General features: G+C 37.4%; 1 protein-coding gene across 1 annotated transcript in view; it reads right to left on the minus strand.

Moving 5' to 3' along the window:
- strn3 (striatin, calmodulin binding protein 3) overlaps window positions 1-21150 on the minus strand; it is a 127869-nt gene that overhangs the window by 39462 nt on the left and 67257 nt on the right. The window contains 4 exon segments of the mRNA XM_039741231.1: window positions 3702-3812; window positions 14537-14678; window positions 16524-16668; window positions 18912-19088. Coding sequence (XP_039597165.1) covers window positions 3702-3812; window positions 14537-14678; window positions 16524-16668; window positions 18912-19088 — 575 coding nt within the window.

Here is a 21150-nt window from a genome sequence, read left to right on the forward strand (position 1 = left end):
CACATTTGGTATATTGTGAAAATCCATTAATTGTCAATTGTTCCAAAGTATAAACATTAAATCCACACAAATAAGCTTAAGCTGCAATAATTTATGGAGAGGGAGAGAAAGACAAACAGGATGAACTGGCGACAGGGAGTATCAATTTCCAATGATGCATCCAATCTACAGGGAGTATTTTTTTGTCTAACATCCAAAATTTGGACAGCAAGCTTGTAGTTAGAACAGCATCTCCCAGCAGTCCCTACAGGGCCTGTTGGGGTCAAAGGTGGTCAGGTGTCCAAAGAGAAAAAGAAGCGTTTTTTGTTGTATTTTGTGTGTCGCTTAGCTGTCGGACTGCCTTCTGTTAATTAAGCCATATTTAATGGCTGTGTCCTGGATTGTACTCGTTGTTGGGGTCTGGATCGTCTGTCTACCTGTGTGCTGACGACTGATTATGGATTCACGGCTTTCCCGCTAGTATAGGAGCGCTCCTGAACCATCCATCCGTCTTCACCCTTACAGCGTCTACCGGTAGGACTGTTTTTTCATTCCCTTACAACATACAGATCTCTGGACTTACTCTCGTCATCTCTCACTACATCCGGTCTGGTATTCCATGGACGTTGCTGTGTGGAGTTGTGTTTTTGTGTTTAATGTAATATCGCTGTAGGGGTACAGGGGTGGTATTGTTTTCATTTATATTATTTAATTTCATTATATTCTTTAATTGTTGCTATTTCCCAGTGTGCTTTATTTTGTCTCTGTTTGTGAGTGTGTGCGGGCGGACCAAGGCTGGGAGCGTCCTTGGGATCCTCTATAGAAAATAAATAAATCACCGTCATCTTGACGGTGTGAATCTTAGCGGCACCGGACCACTACAAGCTTTCTTCACGAATGGAAGGCTTCTGCAGACATTTCAGGTTTCTACTTTTTATTTTTGTACTTTTTAGGAAATCTTTATCCACTAAGTGTGGATATGAGCGTTCTTAATTTAGTGAGCAATCTGAGTAGTGATGTGTCTACCATTATAATACTTAAAGAAATGCTGTTTTGTACATTTATTACACTCTCAGTTGCCACACCACTTGTTCTGCAATTTTGTCACAGGAATAGCACTGAAGACGAAACAACTCATTTGGCGCATGTTTAGGGAACATTTCATGTAAATGCATTGTACTTTTAACAGTATAATGATTGTGTATTATTATTCGGGCATGTAAAATAATATAAATTGCAAAGAATTACAATGAAGACCAAGTCAATATGAACAGTGCATTATTTTTGATCTAAATGATTATCTATTACATCTAACACAAACAAATCAGCGTTTTATTCAGGAAACCTGTCCTGATTGTAGAAGCTGTGTAACGTGACCAGCACTGTGTAATCAAGGAGGACTGAGAACTAGCCTACATTATCCAAATCACAAGAAAAAAATATACTTTGATACAGAATGAACCTGTATTGTATTATAGGTGCTGGCACTCAAAATAGTATACAAGATGATGAAGATAGCAAATGTCTTTAAATATTCCACTTGGAATGTACAAAAACATAATTTTGGTGCAACTTAAAAACTAAATTATACAAATGATCTGCAAGGCAAAACTGTGTTAGGACACCTGGACAAAGCTACATAAGGCCGGTGTGAAAAGATGATGAAAGATAGTGCTGTCAGAAAAACCTTAACTTTCACAAATAAAAACAGGCAAGTTAGGTATAAAAATAAAACCAGCAGCAAACACCACATACTCCAATTAGATGAGGAAGTCAGGAAGCAATTTTTGTAATTGGCTTTCAGCTAATATTCCTTTCAAATCTAGAGAGCATAAAATGATTCAATTTCTATAACAAAAATGTCCAATTGTGTTTGAATATGAAACTGCAAGGAGTAAATGGGGGGAAAAAAAAGCCTTTACATGGCAGCAGAGCTAAAGGGACTTGTAAGAGAGATGTTCGCTCTCTGCTCTCACACCGGAAACAAACTCAAACATTGAAACATCTGAATTTTTATCAAAAACATCAGTGATAACAAGTATGGCAGATGTTACCACCATTACATTACACACCACGTGAAGATTATGTCTTTTGATTTCTCCAGTGCCATTTATTGACTTTTTCTGCACCAAAAGTCATCTCTACATCTGGTCACTACTCAGGGGGTGGATGTGGAAGGGTGCAGAGCTACAAGTACTTGGGGTCCACATCAATGACTGGTCTAGAAACACAAAGGAGATAGAAAAAGAGCACACCAAACTTTTTGTTGTTAGGAAATGGCACTCCTTTAAATGTGGGTAGAAACAATGTTGTATAACTCTGTGATGGCCAGGAAAATCACTTCAAGAAAGGTCCACTGAATCAACATGTTAATTAAAAAGGCATAAATCAGTTATGGGACACCCTCTTGACTAGCTGGAGGCAGTTGAGGAGGAGAGAATGAAGGAAAAACTGACAGCCATTATGAACAACGCTGCTCATCCCCTCTGTGACACCACAGCATTAAAGACTTTTAGCCATGGAATTATTCAGCAGAAGTATGTTGAGACACAATACTAGGGCTTCTTTTTACCGATGGCAATGCGCTTTTATAATGCCTCACTGTGATGGTCACTGCTTCTTTTCTCATCTTTGGCCAAGTCAGAAGTCTCTCTTTGTTTTTAGTAATTCTGGTATGTATTTAAGGAGGGTGGTTGTTTGTCAATATATTTTATTGATTATCTGCTGACTAAATTTGCAGCGGTGTATTACCAGGTACCCTGGATGTAATACAAACATTTCTAAAGGTAACAGAGATTTGAGAAGACAGGATACAGCTTAGTGTGGGTGACAACAATATTGTCCCTACTTGCACAGATACAAGAACAAAGCTGTGCTGGTACAGAGGAGGGACAGTTACTTTCACAATGATGTTAGGTAAATTAGCCTACATAACAGAAAAATGAGTGAGGGTAAGAAGAGTCATCAGAACAAACAAAATCAGTAAGAAGGAGTGAGTGCAAGTAAGAGTGGTATCACATGCTAGCTGAGCAAACAGAACAAAGAGGCAGTAGCTCCCTTTAATGTCATTTACTCCTGTGCTTTCATCCAACATTCATTAGCTTTGATATAACAGTAGTGCAAGGTCCAAGTTTGGAAGGGTGAGATGGGAGGATAGCGTGAGCAGATTTGGGGGGGAAGAGAGAGAACAATAGCACAGCAGCTATGATGGCTCCAGTTCTTGCTTACACTCTGATCCATTTGGAAATACTGTGTGATAGTGAGAATCTTCTTCGCTCACATTTCACCTGAACTATGCCTGGACCAAAGTGCTGAGAAGGAATTCTTAGAAAATAAACTTACCTTAAAATACTGAAAATTGTGACAAATATTGTATTTTGTGCCACTGATATTGGTTTAAAAACATTAATATAAAGAGCAGAGTAAAAATATAATGAAATGAATTCTACTAATCGATGCCACAGCTTGTTATGAACTGGAAACAGCAGCATAAAACCCCCATTCAGCAACAGACCCAGAGCTGGGAGACTGTCAGCAAATTAAAGAGAAAGGCACTGACCCAAACAGTAGTTCTTCAAAAGTGTTGGTTGCACCCCCTTATTTTGAATGCAAATAGAATTGCAGAAATGAAGAATAAAAAAGGCAACAGAACTGATGAGAAAAGCAGCGCATTACAGAATGAGAAATGCTGAACTGTGATATTGAGAATCAAGTTCACTTACTCTTGACCCCCTTCTTGCCTTTCCGCTCCTTCTTGTACTGTTCCTTCAGTTTACTTATTAGCCCCTCGTTTACTTCCCAAACCTCCGCAGTTGGGGAAAGGTCATCTCTGTCTACATGCAGTGCAGGCAGTTAAGAGTTAGTATTTTAATACAGCCTTCATGTTATAACCCAAATTCATACAAACATTCAAAAAGGTGCCAGTTAGTATGGAAAAATAACCCTAGTGATATTTTAAAATTCTTCTTCTCTTCAGCAGAATGTTTCTATGTGAGTCAAGTTGCTTTATATTATAAGGATACAGAATATTAAGTAGGAACCATTGGCCTTTTTTTTTTTTTTTAAAATAACAGCAAAAATACTACCCGTTACCCAGTTAGAAACCATATTATTTTTCTTTAATATATGCTAATAGAAAAGTTAACAACATGCACTCAGAAAAAAAAATGAGTCAATTAACAACACTATTAGTTACTATAATGCAAATGCATTCATTAAAAATCTAATACATCAACAATAGGTATGAGTGCAGCAAGCCCCTTGCAAGTTGTGCAGTCAGAGCATTTTACCACAACCTAAAAAGTAAAAGCACATTATGCTAAAAGTGAATTAAACTCCTGGTCGTACCTCTGCTGTTTCCTCCCAAAAGATAAAGGAGCCGATTGTGGATTCTGAGAACAAACAGCAGAGGACTACCCTCATAATGCATTTTGAGACACAAGCCATTCCAACAATGGCCTCTTCTTTGTGTGGTGGCCAGGTAAACGATATGACTGCTTAAAGTCCAGTTCAGATAGACAGTGGAGGGTCTTCAGACCACAGTCCATCTTCATGTTTAATAAAGAAGGCGTCCAGAACCACACAATGCCCCACTGTTAGCTCTCTCAAATTAAGCTGTCTATGTCATCTATTTAGTCATTAGTATTAGATAGATAGATATTATTTATTAGTAATTATTATTTCATATTGATAATCGCTTCGATGAATTTTGGATTTAAAAACTTATGTATTGTTATTGTCCCTTTATATCTGTCTAGGGGTCACAGTCAAAGGACTTATGTAACTAACAATTTCACTGCTTATTGTACTCTGCATGTCATTTGTACAGGACAAATAAAATTTGATTTGTTTTGTGTCTTCAGCAGTAAAAAAAAATGGAAGTCAACCCATAACAATGTGGGGCGAGTTTGATTAGCAAAGCACTATGAAAATAAATAATGAACTTGGGTCTTCAATTACCATCAAAACTGAATAATTAAAAATGTTAAAAAGAGCGATACAGCATTTCCACTAACACCAGGGACCTGAGCTGCACTGACAGGCTGGTTCTAAGAGTATTTTATAACAAGTCAGGGACACTAAAGTAGCGGCAACTACTGTACATCAAATTTAACTAACGGATATTTGTGGAAGTTACAGCCAAACTAACTGTCTGCTCATTTGGCCACTTTTTTATACTTGTTTATTTAACACTAAATGTGACACCCTGTTTTTTCCAATATCTTGTATGTTCCCCTTTATAAATTCTTTTTAAGAATTTTCAAGGTCATAACTGCAACTCCCACTAAACTGCAATAAATGAGACTCCAACTTTCTCAAAAAATGAGAAATGGACAGGAAACAAACAACAACTGCAAGTAGAATTTCAGAAATACAACGAAGAAAAACATAATGAGTATAGACTTTCGACTGGTGTAATGGTCACTGATTAATTATAGGTTATGTCATAATGTGATCAAGACTGCACTGCACAGTACAAAGTAGGAATCCAGTGAGCCCCAAAATTTAATGGGGGGTTTCCAGAAACCTTTAGAAGAGAAAAGGAAGTAGAAATTAAGGAGAAATCAGACAGCCTGGTCACTAGAGCTTGAGATAAAGCCATATAGTATAATACTATAATACATTATATATATACACTAGCAGAACGAGGAACATTTGCCTGATAGAATTAGTACTAGCTGGTGCAGATAATGAGACAGATTCACAACGTACAGTCTTCATTGCACACCTTCTTATCACTGTTCCATCCGATTATCTTTCTTTTAATTCTTTCTCTATATCTCTGATTCCATGTACCTTTCATGTCTTCACCTATCAGGTTGCTACGCTGACTATTCAAATTCATTTGCAAATGTTTTACATAATTTTCTGATCCACAAGGCAGAAGGCAAACATACTGTATATATACTTTTTTTTGGTAGGCAGTAGGTGTAATGTCTATAACACTAGACTTTAAACCACAAGGCTGCCAGCATTTCCTCAATCTGTCACAACCACACAAAAAAAACATAACTCTGTTAATAGTGCCCTGATCTTTCATGTTGCTGTATTAAAGGTGTCAGCCAAAAACACAATTATAATAAATTTTACAAGCGAGATGGATACATGAGTGCCCAGAATTCATATTCCTTGAAGAACCAACAGAAAGTCTTGGAGAAGAAAAATTCATGTGAACTTATGTGTGGTGTGAGCTTTCCTTTATGGCTGACTATTAATCCTCACTGAACCTCAGACTGTGAGCTCTAATATGATGCGTTACCATTGCGGTAACAATTTGTGCTTTACTGGACATTTACATTTTTCCTTAAAGCAGTCACTGTCACTGGGGTTAATCAACAGCGATACATGGACTTTGAACTAACAAAATGTGATCACACTCTTGACAACCCTGCTCATCATCAGCAATATAAACTTGCTGTTAGTAGTTTATCAAGTAATGGAACAGCGCAGTACAGAATATAAACAATGCGACAAACATTCAGCAAGTGGGCTATTCAGTGATAAAGGGGAGCTCAACAACAACAACAGGAATGCAAGTTGTAAATGAGACAATACTTTCTAAAATACTTTGTTTTATACAGTCAGTTCTTGTTATTTATTCACTGGGTTATGTTCCTGAAAAACCCTGTAGATATGGAAACTACAGATACAGTAGTGAAGCATAGATCCTATGGGAAAAACAGGGTTAGGTGTTGGTGGGACAGTGGATTGGGGGAGGGCCCACGAAGGAAAACAAGGTTGGGCAGACACGTGGGCCATCCACTGCTACTCCTTGAGGATCAGTAATGATCATTACTGCGGGTTCACCTATGGAAACCTTCTTATAACCTTTACTTCCTGTACAGTCAAGTTCAATTGTCCTGTAGGTGTACCACGGGTGACTGTAAGCAACTCAATCAGTGTGGGCTTATGACCTGCACTTACTGGGAATTCCTCATTAATTGGGAACAATTGAAAGCACCAATCCCCATCACGAATGGGGTTCAACAGCTTACTTGCCCAAATCTCTAAGCGCTAAGTAGGCGCACCCTGATCCACTCAGTGTAGCATATATGCAGCCTTGGACATGTAAGGGCATCACAGTCCGGTTGTTGCTTAATCTCACATGTCACTGCTGTGCAACTGGCCTCTCCGAATTTATTTTCTACTCCACATGGCCACGGGTGTTGTAAAATGGGTTGCCATGTTTATAATAGAAGATAAGCAAATCGTGTCCCCTACTACACTTGGCTCCCAATCCAGGTGGTTCATTGTGTGGGGTGGGTGCGGCAACGTGCTATCAGCACATGCTCTCCAATCTCAACCTCATAAGCAAATCCATGGGAACAGAATTCAAGAAAAGCAAAGATTTACTGTATTCTCTTTACTTTTTTTTTTCAGAATTTTGCCAGATGAATTTCCTATTCAGGGTTATTTAAGCTTACCTTGGCATTGTTATCTTTAAGGCAGATCATAGAGTTAGTTACAAGTGGACAATAAACTTTAAGAGATCACTTAAATAAAAAGTATTTATTGTCAAAGGTCCATCCAACAATTAAATAACTTTTGTAACATTTTAATATCTACTTAATCCACAAGAGTTAAGTAACATACCTCTATAAATAACAATACATATTATTTTCAAAGATCCTCCAATGTGTTCTTTTGGTTTAATAACCAATATACAGTGCATCCATAAAGCATTCACAGCGCATCACATTTTTCACATTTTGTTATGTCACATGTTATGCCTTATTCCATAATAGATTAAATTCATTTTTTTCCCTCAGAATTCTACACACAACACCCCATAATGACAACGTGAAAAAAGTTTACTTGAGGTTTTTGAAAAATTAATTAAATTAATTAAAAATAAAAAAACTGATAAATCACATGTACATAAGTATTCACAGCCTTTGCTTAGTACTTTGTCGATGCACCATTGGCAGAAATTACAGCCTCAAGTCTTTGTGAATATGATGCCACAAGCTTGGCACATCTACCCTTGGCCAGTTTCGCCCATTCCTCTTTGCAGCACCTCTCAAGCTCCATAAGGTTGGATGGGAAGCGTCGGTGCACAGCCATTTTAAGATCTCTCCAGAGATGTTCAATCGGATTCAAGTCTGGGCCACTCAAGGACATTCACAGAGTTGTCCTGAAGCCACTCCTTTGATATCTTGGCTGTGTGCTTTGGGTTGTTGTCCTGCTGAAAGATGAACCGTCGCCCCAGTCTGAGGTCAAGAGCGCTCTGGAGCAGGTTTTCATCCAGGATGTCTCTGTACATTTCTGCAGTCATCGTTCCCTTTATCCTGACTAGTCTCCCAGTTCCTGATGCTGCCACCGCCATGCTTCACTGTAGGGATGGTATTGGCCTGGTGATGAGCGGTGCCTGGTTTCCTCCAAACGTGACGCCTGGCATTCACACCAAAGAGTTCAATCTTTGTCTCATCAGACCAGAGAATTTTGTTTCTCATGGTCTGAGAGTCCTTCAAACTCCAGGCGGGCTGCCATGTGCCTTTTACTAAGGAGTGGCTTCCGTCTGGCCACTCTACCATACAGGCCTGACTGGTGGATTGCTGCAGAGATGGTTGTCCTTCTGGAAGGTTCTCCTCTCTCCACAGAGGACCTCTGGAGCTCTGAAAAAGTGACCATCGGGTTCTTGGTCACCTCCCTGACTAAGGCCCTTCTCCTCCAATTGCTCAATTTAGATGGCCGGCCAGCTCTAGGAAGAGTCCTAGTGGTTTTGAACTTCTTCCACTAACGGATGATGGAGCCCACTGTGCTCATTGGGACCTTCAAAGCAGAAGACATTTTTCTGTAACCTTCCCCAGATTTGTGCCTTGAGACAATCCTGTCTCGGGGGTCTACAGACAATTCCTTTGACTTCATGCTTGGTTTGTGCTCTGACATGAACTGTCAACTGTGGGACCTTCTATAGACAGGTGTGTGCCTTTCAAAATCATGTCCAGTCAACTAAAATTGACCACAGGTGGACTCCAATGAAACATCTCAAGGATGATCAGGGGAAACAGGATGCACCAATTTTGAGCTTCATGGCAAAGGCTGTGAATACTTATGTACATGCGCTTTCTCACTTTTTTCATCTATACATATAAAGGAGAGTTGGGATCCAAGAGACTGTGTTTGTGGAGGGATGGAGAGTTGAGGCGGGTAGGGGAGTCACGTGATCATCTCTCCTCCCATTCACTTCATTTCCCTCCGAGTTGCGCTCCGCAGCTGATGCGGTCTTGTCGTTCTTTTTCCTTAGTGTTTAGTCCTCTCTCCTTTACTGATTTACTGTTTACTAAACGCAGTACGTACTGAACAGTATTTTTTCCTTTACTGTTTCTACTTAGTGTTTCTTAGTGTTTAGTAGACGAGGTGTGCAAGTGTTCCTGGTAGTGTTGCGGTTTACTGTTACTTTCTACTTCGTTTTTGTACTTTAGTGTTTAGTAGACTTTTACTTTATCTCATTCCAACTACAGCGACTGCAGCAAAGCACACGTGGTCTGCTAGTTTTTAAGAAATTTGCAAAAACCTCAAGTAAACTTTTTTCACGTTGTCATTATGGAGTTGTGTGTAGAATTCTGAGGAAAAAAATTAATTTAATCCATTCTGGAATAAGGCCGTAACATAACAAAAATGTGGAAAAAGTGATGCGCTGTGAGCATTTTCTGGATGCACTGTATTTTGAGATGATCTTTAAAAAATGTATAATCTTTTGATTTAGTGGTGGGTGAATAGTGCTGCTGCCTCACAAAGCCAATATCCTGCATGCAAGTGATGCTACCTGTCCACATGGAGCTGGCATGTTCTCCATGTGTTTATATGAACTTCTGCTTTGGACTATTTGGTTTTCTGCCATGTCCCTTAATAAAGTGATTAATCGCCTATTTCTTTTTCCTATCTACGGTTGGGTCCTGCAATGTACCAATGCTGCTGGGATAGGCTTGACCCTCCATGAACCTGATTTTAAATAAGTAGGTTTGAGAGTGGTATGTACAGTTTGTTAAAGCCATGTCACATTACAAGACTTTTTCAACATCTTCTGTTACAAACCTCCTTTACATGACTGTGGTAATTTAGAGACAATTGGGATAGACTCCTGTGATCTTAAGTCGTATAGTCTGACATATCCAGCAACTCACTCCAACCAGTCTGCAACTCAACCTGACAACATCAAGCAGGTTTGAATTTGTCTTTAGCTGTAGTGCCGGGCTCTGTATATGTGAGAGCTGACAACCAAGTAGCACTCAACTGAAAGTACAATACATTTAATGCAGCGGAGAAGTATAAGGAACATGAGTTTTTAGACCTGCCAAAACAAGACACTCGTCTGTCTGATGTCACATGTTGTGCATACAATGACAGAAATAAAAAAAAAAAACAAACAGAGCTGAGACTGCAGCAGAAATTGCATTAGCTGTAAATCCGTCAAGCAGCAGGATAGACGGCATCAGAAAAAAGGGCGAGATCACCATAGTTTAAAAATGTGAAATCCTGCGGAAAAGTCCTCACACAGTCATCGAATTTAACATACTTTGCAATTTACAGTTGTGTAATATGACATCCTGAGGACAAGCAATCAGATACTGCTCTCGAGCTCCTATTACAAATCATGTAATGCGACATTGTTCACTTTACTCCTGTTAAAACTTTCTGTGGGGCAGATGAACCCAGAAAGTTCTGCCCAGCTAAATTCATTTTCATTTAGCGGTTCTGTACCAAGAATCATTTTCAAGACAATGTTTATACTTTGATCTATGTTGCTAAAATGCTGCAAATCACTTAAAGCAGACTGAACATTCTGGATTCCTCTAACTCAAACATTTCCCAGGGTAACAAAATAACTGAAATTGTGAATTGTCAATACTACCTTTTCTCTACGGCTGTAGTGAAATGAAAAATGAATAAAACACCTTTGACTGCATGTATCAAGTATGACCAACTTAACTTCACTGTCAGTCATGGACAGGTTACTTTTCTTATTTGAAGATGTCATGTTCTATTTCACCTTTAATGATTTCATATAAGAGATCTGCTTCTACTCGAGCAACAACGTACTTTATCTCACATTAAGTGCGGGGGGGATGGCGGCTTAGTGGTGGGGGTAAGGAACCAAAAAACTATCACTGTAGAGTTCATTTAATCAATTTTCATTTGCTAGATTTAAATCAGAGATGAAAAGAAACGCTTTACATTAATAAAAAGGCATTCAAATGTGATTTCTTTTCTTTGTAAATGGATATACAAACCAAGCCATGTATTAAATCATGGTGTTAGTAGTCCTTCTCAATTTGAGACACACCTTCTGATTTGTCACCATCTTCCATTTAGTTTTTTCTCCAACTTTTACCTATATTCATACTATGTCAACAAACTAAATGTGTATATACATTTTCATATTACTTTTCCAGCATAGCTCAACATAACTTTTCCATGCCAGATGTTACATGTTACTGCTGCAAGCTATAAATTATACACAACCAAAATGTGAGCAATGCAAGTCAGCGGATGGAGGACAAAGAGGATTTTTATAGTTTATGGATGATTTTCTATATTTGTGTGTTAAGGCAAAGTTGCTTAACTACTGGGTTGGTATCCAGGTGCATAGGGGGGCAGGAACAGGAACATAAGTGTAGCAGGTATTTTCATTTGATTGGCCCTCGAGTGTAGACGAGTGCCTGCAGCTTGTTAGATTCTTCCCAGTGTTATTTAAGTGTGACCATTGAGTTCTGAATTGCAGAGTTATAAAAAGTGCATAGTGGCTGTGGGTAAACTGGGCAAACGTCAGAAATGACATGTGGCATGACACGCAAAAAATATGGTCCAGATTAGGCATGTGACCAAGGAGAGGGGTGTTAAGGCCCTGATCAAGTGATGTTTGACCCAGGATAAACGCAGATCCATCCGCTAGGCTGGGGCAGTTCAATTTAGACCAAGAGAACCTCAGATCTGGTCACTTGAGTCTGTGTGCAGGGTGACTTCAATACATGAAAATATTTATTCATGCCTTGACGGGGCAAACCAGCTTTCCCTCTGGGTTTTTACACAAATAGAGAAAGCATGCAAGAAGCATTCATTTTCTTTAACCTTCAGCAATTACTACCTTGACTACTTTAATCAAGGGACTCATTTTTTTTTTTTTTGCTTTTTTATCTTTTGTCTTTTTATGGATGTGTGCCATACGGTGGTTGTATTTTTTTTGGTTCTGTTAAGGAATTGTTTTTCTTATTTATATATTGAAGTAGATTTGCACTTTTAATATTGCTTTTATTGAACAATGATATTGATTTTTTTTTTTTGCTTGGTGAACCTGCTATCCTTGCCTCGTTTATTGCTTTACTGACTTTTGGTCTTGATACTAACAGTAAAAACAATAACCAAGTTTTTATACTTCCTGTAAAATTTCCTAAACATGCAAAGAGTTTTGTCCCACAACTGCATCTGCTGTAGGAGTCATTAACTTGACGCCACTGACAATCTAGCAGCGAAAGCAAACAGCCGTTGTTTCCACTCATTGCTCATGCTTATTGTTTTTTCTTTATAGTCAAGTTGATCTGAGGCTGTTAGATTCTCACTTGGTTTTGAGTCCATAATTGCTTAGTCCTTTGGATAGAGGTAGGAAACACCAGTGATCTCACAACACACTATTATAGTACTTGGTCAAAACATGACAATATAGTCACATATATTGTCCTGACATTGTAAGTAACATGGTCTGATTTTTAACAAATTGTGATCTTGTTGCAGCAATAGATACTGTACATCATCCTTGAGTGTCTCTCTCCTTTCCTGCTGAAAAGTGTTGCATTTTATTATTTACTTTACTTAAATTAAAATTGAAACCATCTCTCTACGTGAAAAAATATATCAATCAACACCGTAATAAAACCCTTGACTCAATTTATTCCATTTAAGTCATTTTTTGTAGTAGTGTCTTACTTTAGTGCCTTCAGTAAAACTGGGAATACAATAATAGTTACAACACATAACAGTTACATACTGTAGGTGCATTAGCTAACCTTCATGTTAGGTACAGCTGACAAAAAGTAATTAAGATCAGAATGTTTCACATATGAAAATTATGCATGTAATTCATTAGAAACAATAAAAACTTGATTCAAATATCTGTCCACTACACAAGTGTACATTCTCACATGGCCTAAATCAAGCTAGGAGACTCATAACTGGACTTAATGTTTATTACGAAAGAATTACGCAGATAGGACTTGTGAGCTTTGTTAGGTTGAATTGCCTGTTCACATTTGTTTAATCTATTGTTCTTTTTACAATATATTATTTGCTAAACTTTGACATTTGTCCATTTGTGGCACATACACTAAAAATAAAAGTGTAAACAGACACTATTCAGCTCTCAAACACTGTTAAAAATCTTATGGTAGTTACTGCGAATAGAGTGTTTTATTCTAATAGAAAATATTAACAAACCTTGTTTCACCCCCACCTTTTTTTACTGTCCTAACTTTTAGAAGTTAATGACAATTTTACACATTGAGTGCAGGCAAATGTATGCCATCAGGATGGGTACACTTAATTTTCATATCATAGCATTTGTGAATTGCAACTATCATGTCACATATTGCAATATTATGAAATCCCACAGTGTAATCATACCTTGATCAAACATGGACAGGCCATTTTGTAACAGGATCTCCGCATCTCTACATGTAATGTTAGTGATTACCATTGATGTTCTTACAGAAAGAAATAAAAATTGCTTATAAGCTACATCTGTTCTCATTAGCGAGAAGTCAAAGCTCAGAGTGCGACATTTAACACGTGGGAAAAACTTGCCCCCAAGTAATGTAACACATTAAAAACTTATTTGTTTTTGAATCAAGCTTTCCTCTTTAATACATAGAGATCTGCTTACCCATTTAAACGGCTTATTTACCTGTCTCTCAGTTCTCTTCCAATGTTAATTCAAAAACAAAAGCTACTAGGGCCTGGGGTCTTGGAAAAGTCCTTCGTGATCATGAAACAGTCTCGGGCCTTATGGTGCTCATTGTAGAAATAGGACGGAATTAAAAAAGGAGGGTGTTCAATACTAGTACAATACAATCTCCAGTTCTATGATGTGATGGAATGTACTCTTGGCCACAAAACAACTAAGACTACATCAGATGAAGCTTATAGCTTTTTCTCAAACCCATTTTCCTTTAGTAACAGATTTCCCATCTATAAATAACTGAAGTGTAATATTCTAGAATGTATCTATTTAACAGTATTACACAACAATTTATACATATACTGCATGTAAAACTACACACACACACACACGCAAAACTGAAAAACATAATTATGATGTGATGGACAACTTAAAGAATAATTAGGTCATAGAAAGAAAGATCAGAAGACACCTTATTACTCTGGATTATATCTTTATCCCTTCACTGACCTTTTTTCCCCCCCAAAGACTAGGCAGCATGATGGTGATGTGTTACAATGCTGTAAATACTCCCCCTGACATGTATCAAAAATGGAGAGACACAGGTTGGTATAATTTACATCTACCATAGCGGTAGACTTTAAAAGTCTAAAAGGCTCAGCTTACCCCATTCCGTTCCATCCCCTGAGCTTCTGGCTTCTCCAGCTCCTTCCCCATCCTCAGCCGTTACTAGAAAATCAAACTCCTTGAGTGCTTCTTCTGTATCAGGGTCATCAGGAAGATCTGCAGCAAGTCCCTCATTACCTATCTGTTAATTACAAAATAATAAAAATATTAGAAACGTTGCTATATTATATTTGGCTGGAATATTCCATTAAGTTTATATGACAAGTTTGCAGCCAATTTCAAAATCTTCCTTCTGATATATAAAGCTATTAACAGCTTCATGCCCCTACCCATACCTTATAAAAGACATTAATACCTATATTCCAAATTGTACACAACAATCACAAAATGGATGCCATCTTAAATTCCCAGGGAAATATAAGACTACTTCAGAAGAAAACAGTTTTTGGCTAAAGGTCTCACAAACTTTACAATGACCTGCCTGTTAGTGGAAGGAATGCCCCATCTTTCCCAGCATATAAATCAAGGCTGAACACCTCTTACTTTAACAGACCATTCAGGCCTAAGCCATTTATTTGTGTAAACTTTAACATGTGGATATTACCATCAAGCTACTAGTGTTTCTCATTTTATCTTGATATTCTGCAGTTTTCACTAAGTTGCTTCTTCTGACATATGAAAGACAATGTCAGTGTGGTTTTGAAATTATGTCATTGACAGTGATAACCAGATGGTCTAGTACAGCTATACACTTACTTTCTTATTCAAACATTGTATGGAGAAGTACAAGTTTGTCCTTACCAGAAAAAACTTTTTTAGAAATTTGTATTTTTTTCTCCTTCACTACCATATCCTTTTATATCTTAGAATACCTGAATTAACATTTTTGAGTTAATTAGCACTCTTGAAAAGAGTGTTTACAGCTCAGCAAATATAACATGAAACATGTTCAAGAGATGATGCATGGCACAACATTAGAATAAGTGTGATCTAAGTGACTTTGTCTGAAGTAAGATTGCTGGTAACAGACAAGGTGGTCCCAGCATGTCAAAAACAGATGCCATTGTGGCATATTCAAATACTATAGCCCAGTGAGTTTACAGAGAATTGGGTGATAGTCAGAAATATCTAGTGTGTGGTGGTTCTTTAAGGCAAAAAAGTGTTCATTTTAGAGATCAGAGGAAGATGGCCAGACTTGTTCAAGCTAATGGAAATTCTACAACTACTCACATAACAGTTCATTACACAAGTGGTGTGCAAAGGGGGCATCCTCTGAATACAAAACACATTGCACCCTGAATGGATGAGTTACAGTAGACACCACGTCTGTTTCTACTCCTGCAAGGCCAGAGTGAACAAGCAGCTAGAATCTAGATGAGTGGCAATATAAAATATTTCTACATGGTCTGATGAATCTTGATTTCTACTGTGACATGCAGATGGTAGGGACAAAATTTTTAACAAAAAGCACATCTTCATTATTACAACCTACATTAGGTCAACATGCTGCTAGTGTTGTTTTAATGGTTAGTGAATTCAGGCTTTCGTGGAGGCAAAAAGGAGCGCATATAAGAGATAAGTGGAAACTGAATATAAATTGTGTAATAAGAAGTGGCAAGGTGTTACTTTTTTGTACTATTTTACATTTGTAAATCTGTGTATTGGCAGCCAACCAAATGCATCTTTTAATAAAGTGAAATACATGTAATAGAAACTGCTGTGCCTATTTTATGTGTGGATCCCATCAAGCAACAGACTCAAAACAATTCCTTTCTAATATCCTAAAAACCGTGATGCACACACCCCAAGTCTGAAAAGTGATATTGTGCTCATTTTAAATTAAAAAAAAATTCTTAAACATATACAACACTTCTAGAAGTGTTTAATCAAAAAAAAAGCAAAGTTAAGATAATTTGGCACAAAGGACTACGACTACAAAATTTAAAATACACGACTGAACCAAGGCAACACAAAGTGGCAATAAAGACGTGTTTGCACAAATTGAAAAAAACAAAACACCAGTTACCTTGATTTTATGTTTCTTGTTTATTCTGTGCTTTCCTTTTCCATCTGAAATATCATCAAGATCGCCTTCCTCCTCATCTTCGTCTTCATCACTATCATCAGCATTTTCCAAAAAGTTAAACGTTTCTAACACATCTCCCGGAGTCCTAGATATAAATATAATAAATATAAATCTTAAGTTGTATGAAACTCTAGATAAGAGAAATAATTCAATTCAACAAACTATAATTTCCACAAGCAGGGTTTCCAAAGACAACAGAATTTTAACTCAAATCTATTTCAATGTTGTGAAGCACTCTAGCCTTTTGTAAAAAGCCTGCGCCACCACCACCTACTCAAAGCATCATGATGCTCCAACAATGATGGACTGAAAGCCAGAAGTCTACGTGACCATCATCATCAGGTCCTTCCATGAAAATATGATGATTTATGTTAGGTAGAATGCCCAGAGGGGACTGGGCGGTCTCTTGGTCTGGAATCCCTACAGATTTTATTTTTTTCTCCAGCTTTTGGAGTTTTTTTTGTTTTTCTGTCCACCCTGGCCATCGGACCTTACTCTTATTCTATGTTAATTAATGTTGACTTATGTTTATCTTTTATTGTGTCTTCTATTACTCTATTCATTTTGTAAAGCACTTTGAGCTACATTTTTTTTTGTATGAATATGTGCTATATAAATAAATGTTGATTGATTGATTGATTGAAAATGTGTGGATATGTTTTCGTTAAGCTCAGGTCACAGATGTAAGGTAATAATGGGGTTGACAAGATTTTACAAATACCAAAAGAAAAACTTGAATTGGCACTCCAGCCACCATAAAAAAAAAACCTCACTCTGTTCCACTCCACCTGAACTAGTGTTGCTGAGGTGTCACCTGTTGCATGGCTGCACTCAGGTCCTAAACTGGATCCTGAGTTGGTCTGTCGTGTGGTGGGTGTGGCCATGTGCTGTATCAGCGTGTGCTCCTAACATCTCCTAAAAGAGTAGGAGGTTTAAGCCTTACACATAAGTGAAACATAACATTCAAGTTTGTTTTGCCAATACAGAACAACATTGACTATTTGTGCCCTGATTCACACAGGTTTCGCATTATACAAGGTGAACCTGTTAAGTGTAATATATTACTTCTCGCAAAATTCATAAAAGCTTTGCTGTGAATGTTACCAAGTGCATAAATATTACAATATTAATCTTGACTGTACTGAGTAAGAAATTGAGGAGATGGTGACTATGTAAAATGTGAGCGTGACTCACTCACCCTCCACAACTGCACCCCTTATCAGCTGCCGCCAGTGTGTCGCTGACATTGACTGTTCGCGGGCTCAGAGGTGAGTGCTTTGCAGCGCAAGTTAAAAGGAGAGCTCCATCCATCAGCTGATCTAAGTGCTTCCCTGGTAATGTCACAGCTGATCTCCCTTTGTGTCTCCCCCACTTTCTCTGCACAGCATCACCACTGCACACCATCCATCCACAGTGTAAATCCCACCCTTACTGCCAATTGAATAACTGTGGATGCAAGCTCCAAAACATCTAAGTTTAAAGATTTGTGCTGTAGTGAACTGCTGGTGATGAGCTACAAACCCAAATTCTCTGGCTCATAGGTGAATAAGTGCTTTGTGACATGAGCTAAATGTAGACTTCCATCCATCAGCCCCACAGAGCCAGTCTCTGACCACTGTGAGCAGTGTGCTTCCCTGGTGAAGTCAGCTGATCTCTCTGTCTCTCTCTCCGTCTGTCTGTCTGAGCCCCTACTTTCTCTGCACAGCATTGTTACAACCATCTGTTTTGAGTTTTCAGCTAACCAAGGTAGCATCGGTCCACATTACCTCAGACAATTGGGCTGTACTGTATATTTATTTCAAAAAAGGCATTTTCATCCATAAGTGCCATGGTACTGGATCATCAGCCCTAACACAAAATGTACCATTTTAAACTTGTATAAAATAGATAAAAAAAAAAAAAAAATACCTTTTTTATTCTTAATTTACACCTATTCGCATTAATTATACCTATCCTCATGAATAACCTAAAAAAAAATCTTTACTCTTAATATATTTTATAGGAAACAACACTGAGAAAAAAATGGTTAACAATATTGCTACATAGACTACCACCTACAGCAATATGCCGTCATAATGCCTCACTAGAATCCGTACCCTTTCACTTTCCTTTTTTGTAATTCCTTATATGTGGTTTGAGGAGTTGTATTTCTTGAGCTTCTGTAAAAAGTTACATTTGCTCTTGGGACAGAAAGTACTTTTAACTATTATAAACATTAACCAATGTAAATATGATTATGCAAATGAGCTCAATAAAAAACATAGTTCATTCGTGAAATATGTTGTTAAAATATTATAAACATTAATTAAATGTATAAGAAAATATTACCTTTTTAAATCATGTCCCTTTTGTTTAGCTGGAGATTCACCACCATTAAGAATTTGTTCCAGATTTTTTGTTTCTACTGAACCATTCTGCTCAGAGCCCGACAATCCTAATAAAGATCTGACTCTTTGAGACCGAACATCTAATATTGTATCTGTGTAACCTACTTCCTGAAGATATCTGTGGGTGATAAAACAAGAAAGAAATTCGAATGTAACAATACTTTAAAATTTGGAATTGAAAAAAACAAACAAAAAAAAACAAAAAACAAAAAAAAAACAACAAACTTACCTTGACTAAAGTTTCTTGCTAGTAATTTACACCTTCAGCAGGTTGTCTAAAAGCTTCAAAACCCACTGAACATCATGAAAATCTTAAGGGATCATAACAGCAATCCTTCAAGAATGCTTATTTCACTTTTAGGCATCTTTATAGGCTTTACAAATGTCTTCAAAATACCCATTTTTTCCCCCAAATGGCTTTTAAAAATACTTTTCGGATATTTAATGTTTGATACTCTTTTGAGAGACCACCTTGACATTTACTGACTTTATACTGTACAGGATTTGTTATTATGATACTTGTGCGGTATAGTTTTAAAATCTTAATTCAAATTAAGCCTAATTAGCTACTAACTAATTTGATTTGAGCAAGGTTATAAAATTATATTAATTACATTGGATCATTACTATGTTTAAATAAATACATATGTTTATGTGTAAAATAAATCATGCAAGTTAGGACCATTAGATCTCAAATGCATTGTAAAAAGTCTTCCTTAAAGGGAAAAGCTGAAGTTATAAAAGAATGGTGATTTATTTTACTTTGCACTCATTTCAGCATCATATTCCTCTGGACATGCTAAGCAATACTGCGGTATTTTACTGATCTGTTTTTGCACACTACTTCCAAATTAGACTATTCATATTTCTGAATAATTAGCTTTCATCAACATCTGAAAAATTGAAAGACTCCTACGTTTTAAACATACAGCTTTACAATAAAGTTTACGACAGATTTTTCTCCACCACTGTGTGGCTTTTAGATCTACAGGTGTACTACAAAGAGATTTTTAAAATATTTCTCCGGTACCCAAAAACTGTCATCACGCTCCTGATCATGTTTGCTTCAATTTCAAACCGTAGACCCTTGCGTTATTGTTGTTTTACACAAACTTGTGTATAAGCAGCACTTGACCAATGTCCTGAGCTAAAAAAATGTCACTAATGAACAGACACAGAGTGCCTCAATTTTTAGAAAAGACAGGTGGGCTGTGACTTTACATATTCTGGGCCCTAAGGGTTTGCCTGGGACACGCATAAAGGAAAAATGAATGTTTACACTTAACGTGTTTAAATAACCGAGAGCAATTTTTTATGGGTTTCATATATGCATTAAAGGCACATGAAGTGTCCCAGTTCCACTTTGATGTACAGAAAATCCTCCATTTTTCCAGTATCACATTGATTTAAAAGCTGCATTTATACATGAGACATAAGCACTTCATCCTTTTCAGACAAACCGCAAGGAAAAAATAATAATGAAACACAAAAAGTACAATTTGAACTTAACCTATATTCCAATGTTACTTATTTTAACATGAATATTCAAATTTTATTTTTTATGTAAACTTGTCCTACCTGTAACTGACTATACAGTATAACTGCAACGAGGTATTAGCAGAATTGTATGGCAAGTCACTAAAGTCTTTGGTAAACTCACCTTCGTACCTTCAAATGATGTTAAACTTGACATTTTGATTACCGTAAATACTCTCGGATTAGTTCTCCTGTGTATAAGTCAGGACTTGATTTCACAGTACAATTGTTGGTATTTTATAAGTAAGTCGAATGCGGAAAAACTCACGCTATTGGTACAAGGTATTATGATATGCTAAGGCCCACCTGATTGAGTAACCATGGAGCGCACAGCCTTTTTTTCTATGTGGGACCGGCAATGCGTTGTATCAGTGCATGCTCCTCACCTCTCTCTCTCTCTCTATTGTGCCTACATGACTACATGGTAATACCCAAACTATTCTGAAGTGACATTTGTACCGATTTGTGTTTTTTGCATCTCGCACCCTCATACACCTTTATTGTAAGAGCATCCCTTATCTACGATGGAACGTTTGATCAGAAGAAAATATGAAGCTGGTTTTAAATTAAACGTTGTTAAAGTAGCGAAAGAAATTAGTAACTGCACTGCTGCAACAAAATCTGATGTGTGACTGGAGGAAGCA

The sequence above is a fragment of the Polypterus senegalus genome, chromosome 18, assembly GCF_016835505.1.
Source record: "Polypterus senegalus isolate Bchr_013 chromosome 18, ASM1683550v1, whole genome shotgun sequence".
Taxonomy (NCBI): domain Eukaryota; kingdom Metazoa; phylum Chordata; class Cladistia; order Polypteriformes; family Polypteridae; genus Polypterus; species Polypterus senegalus.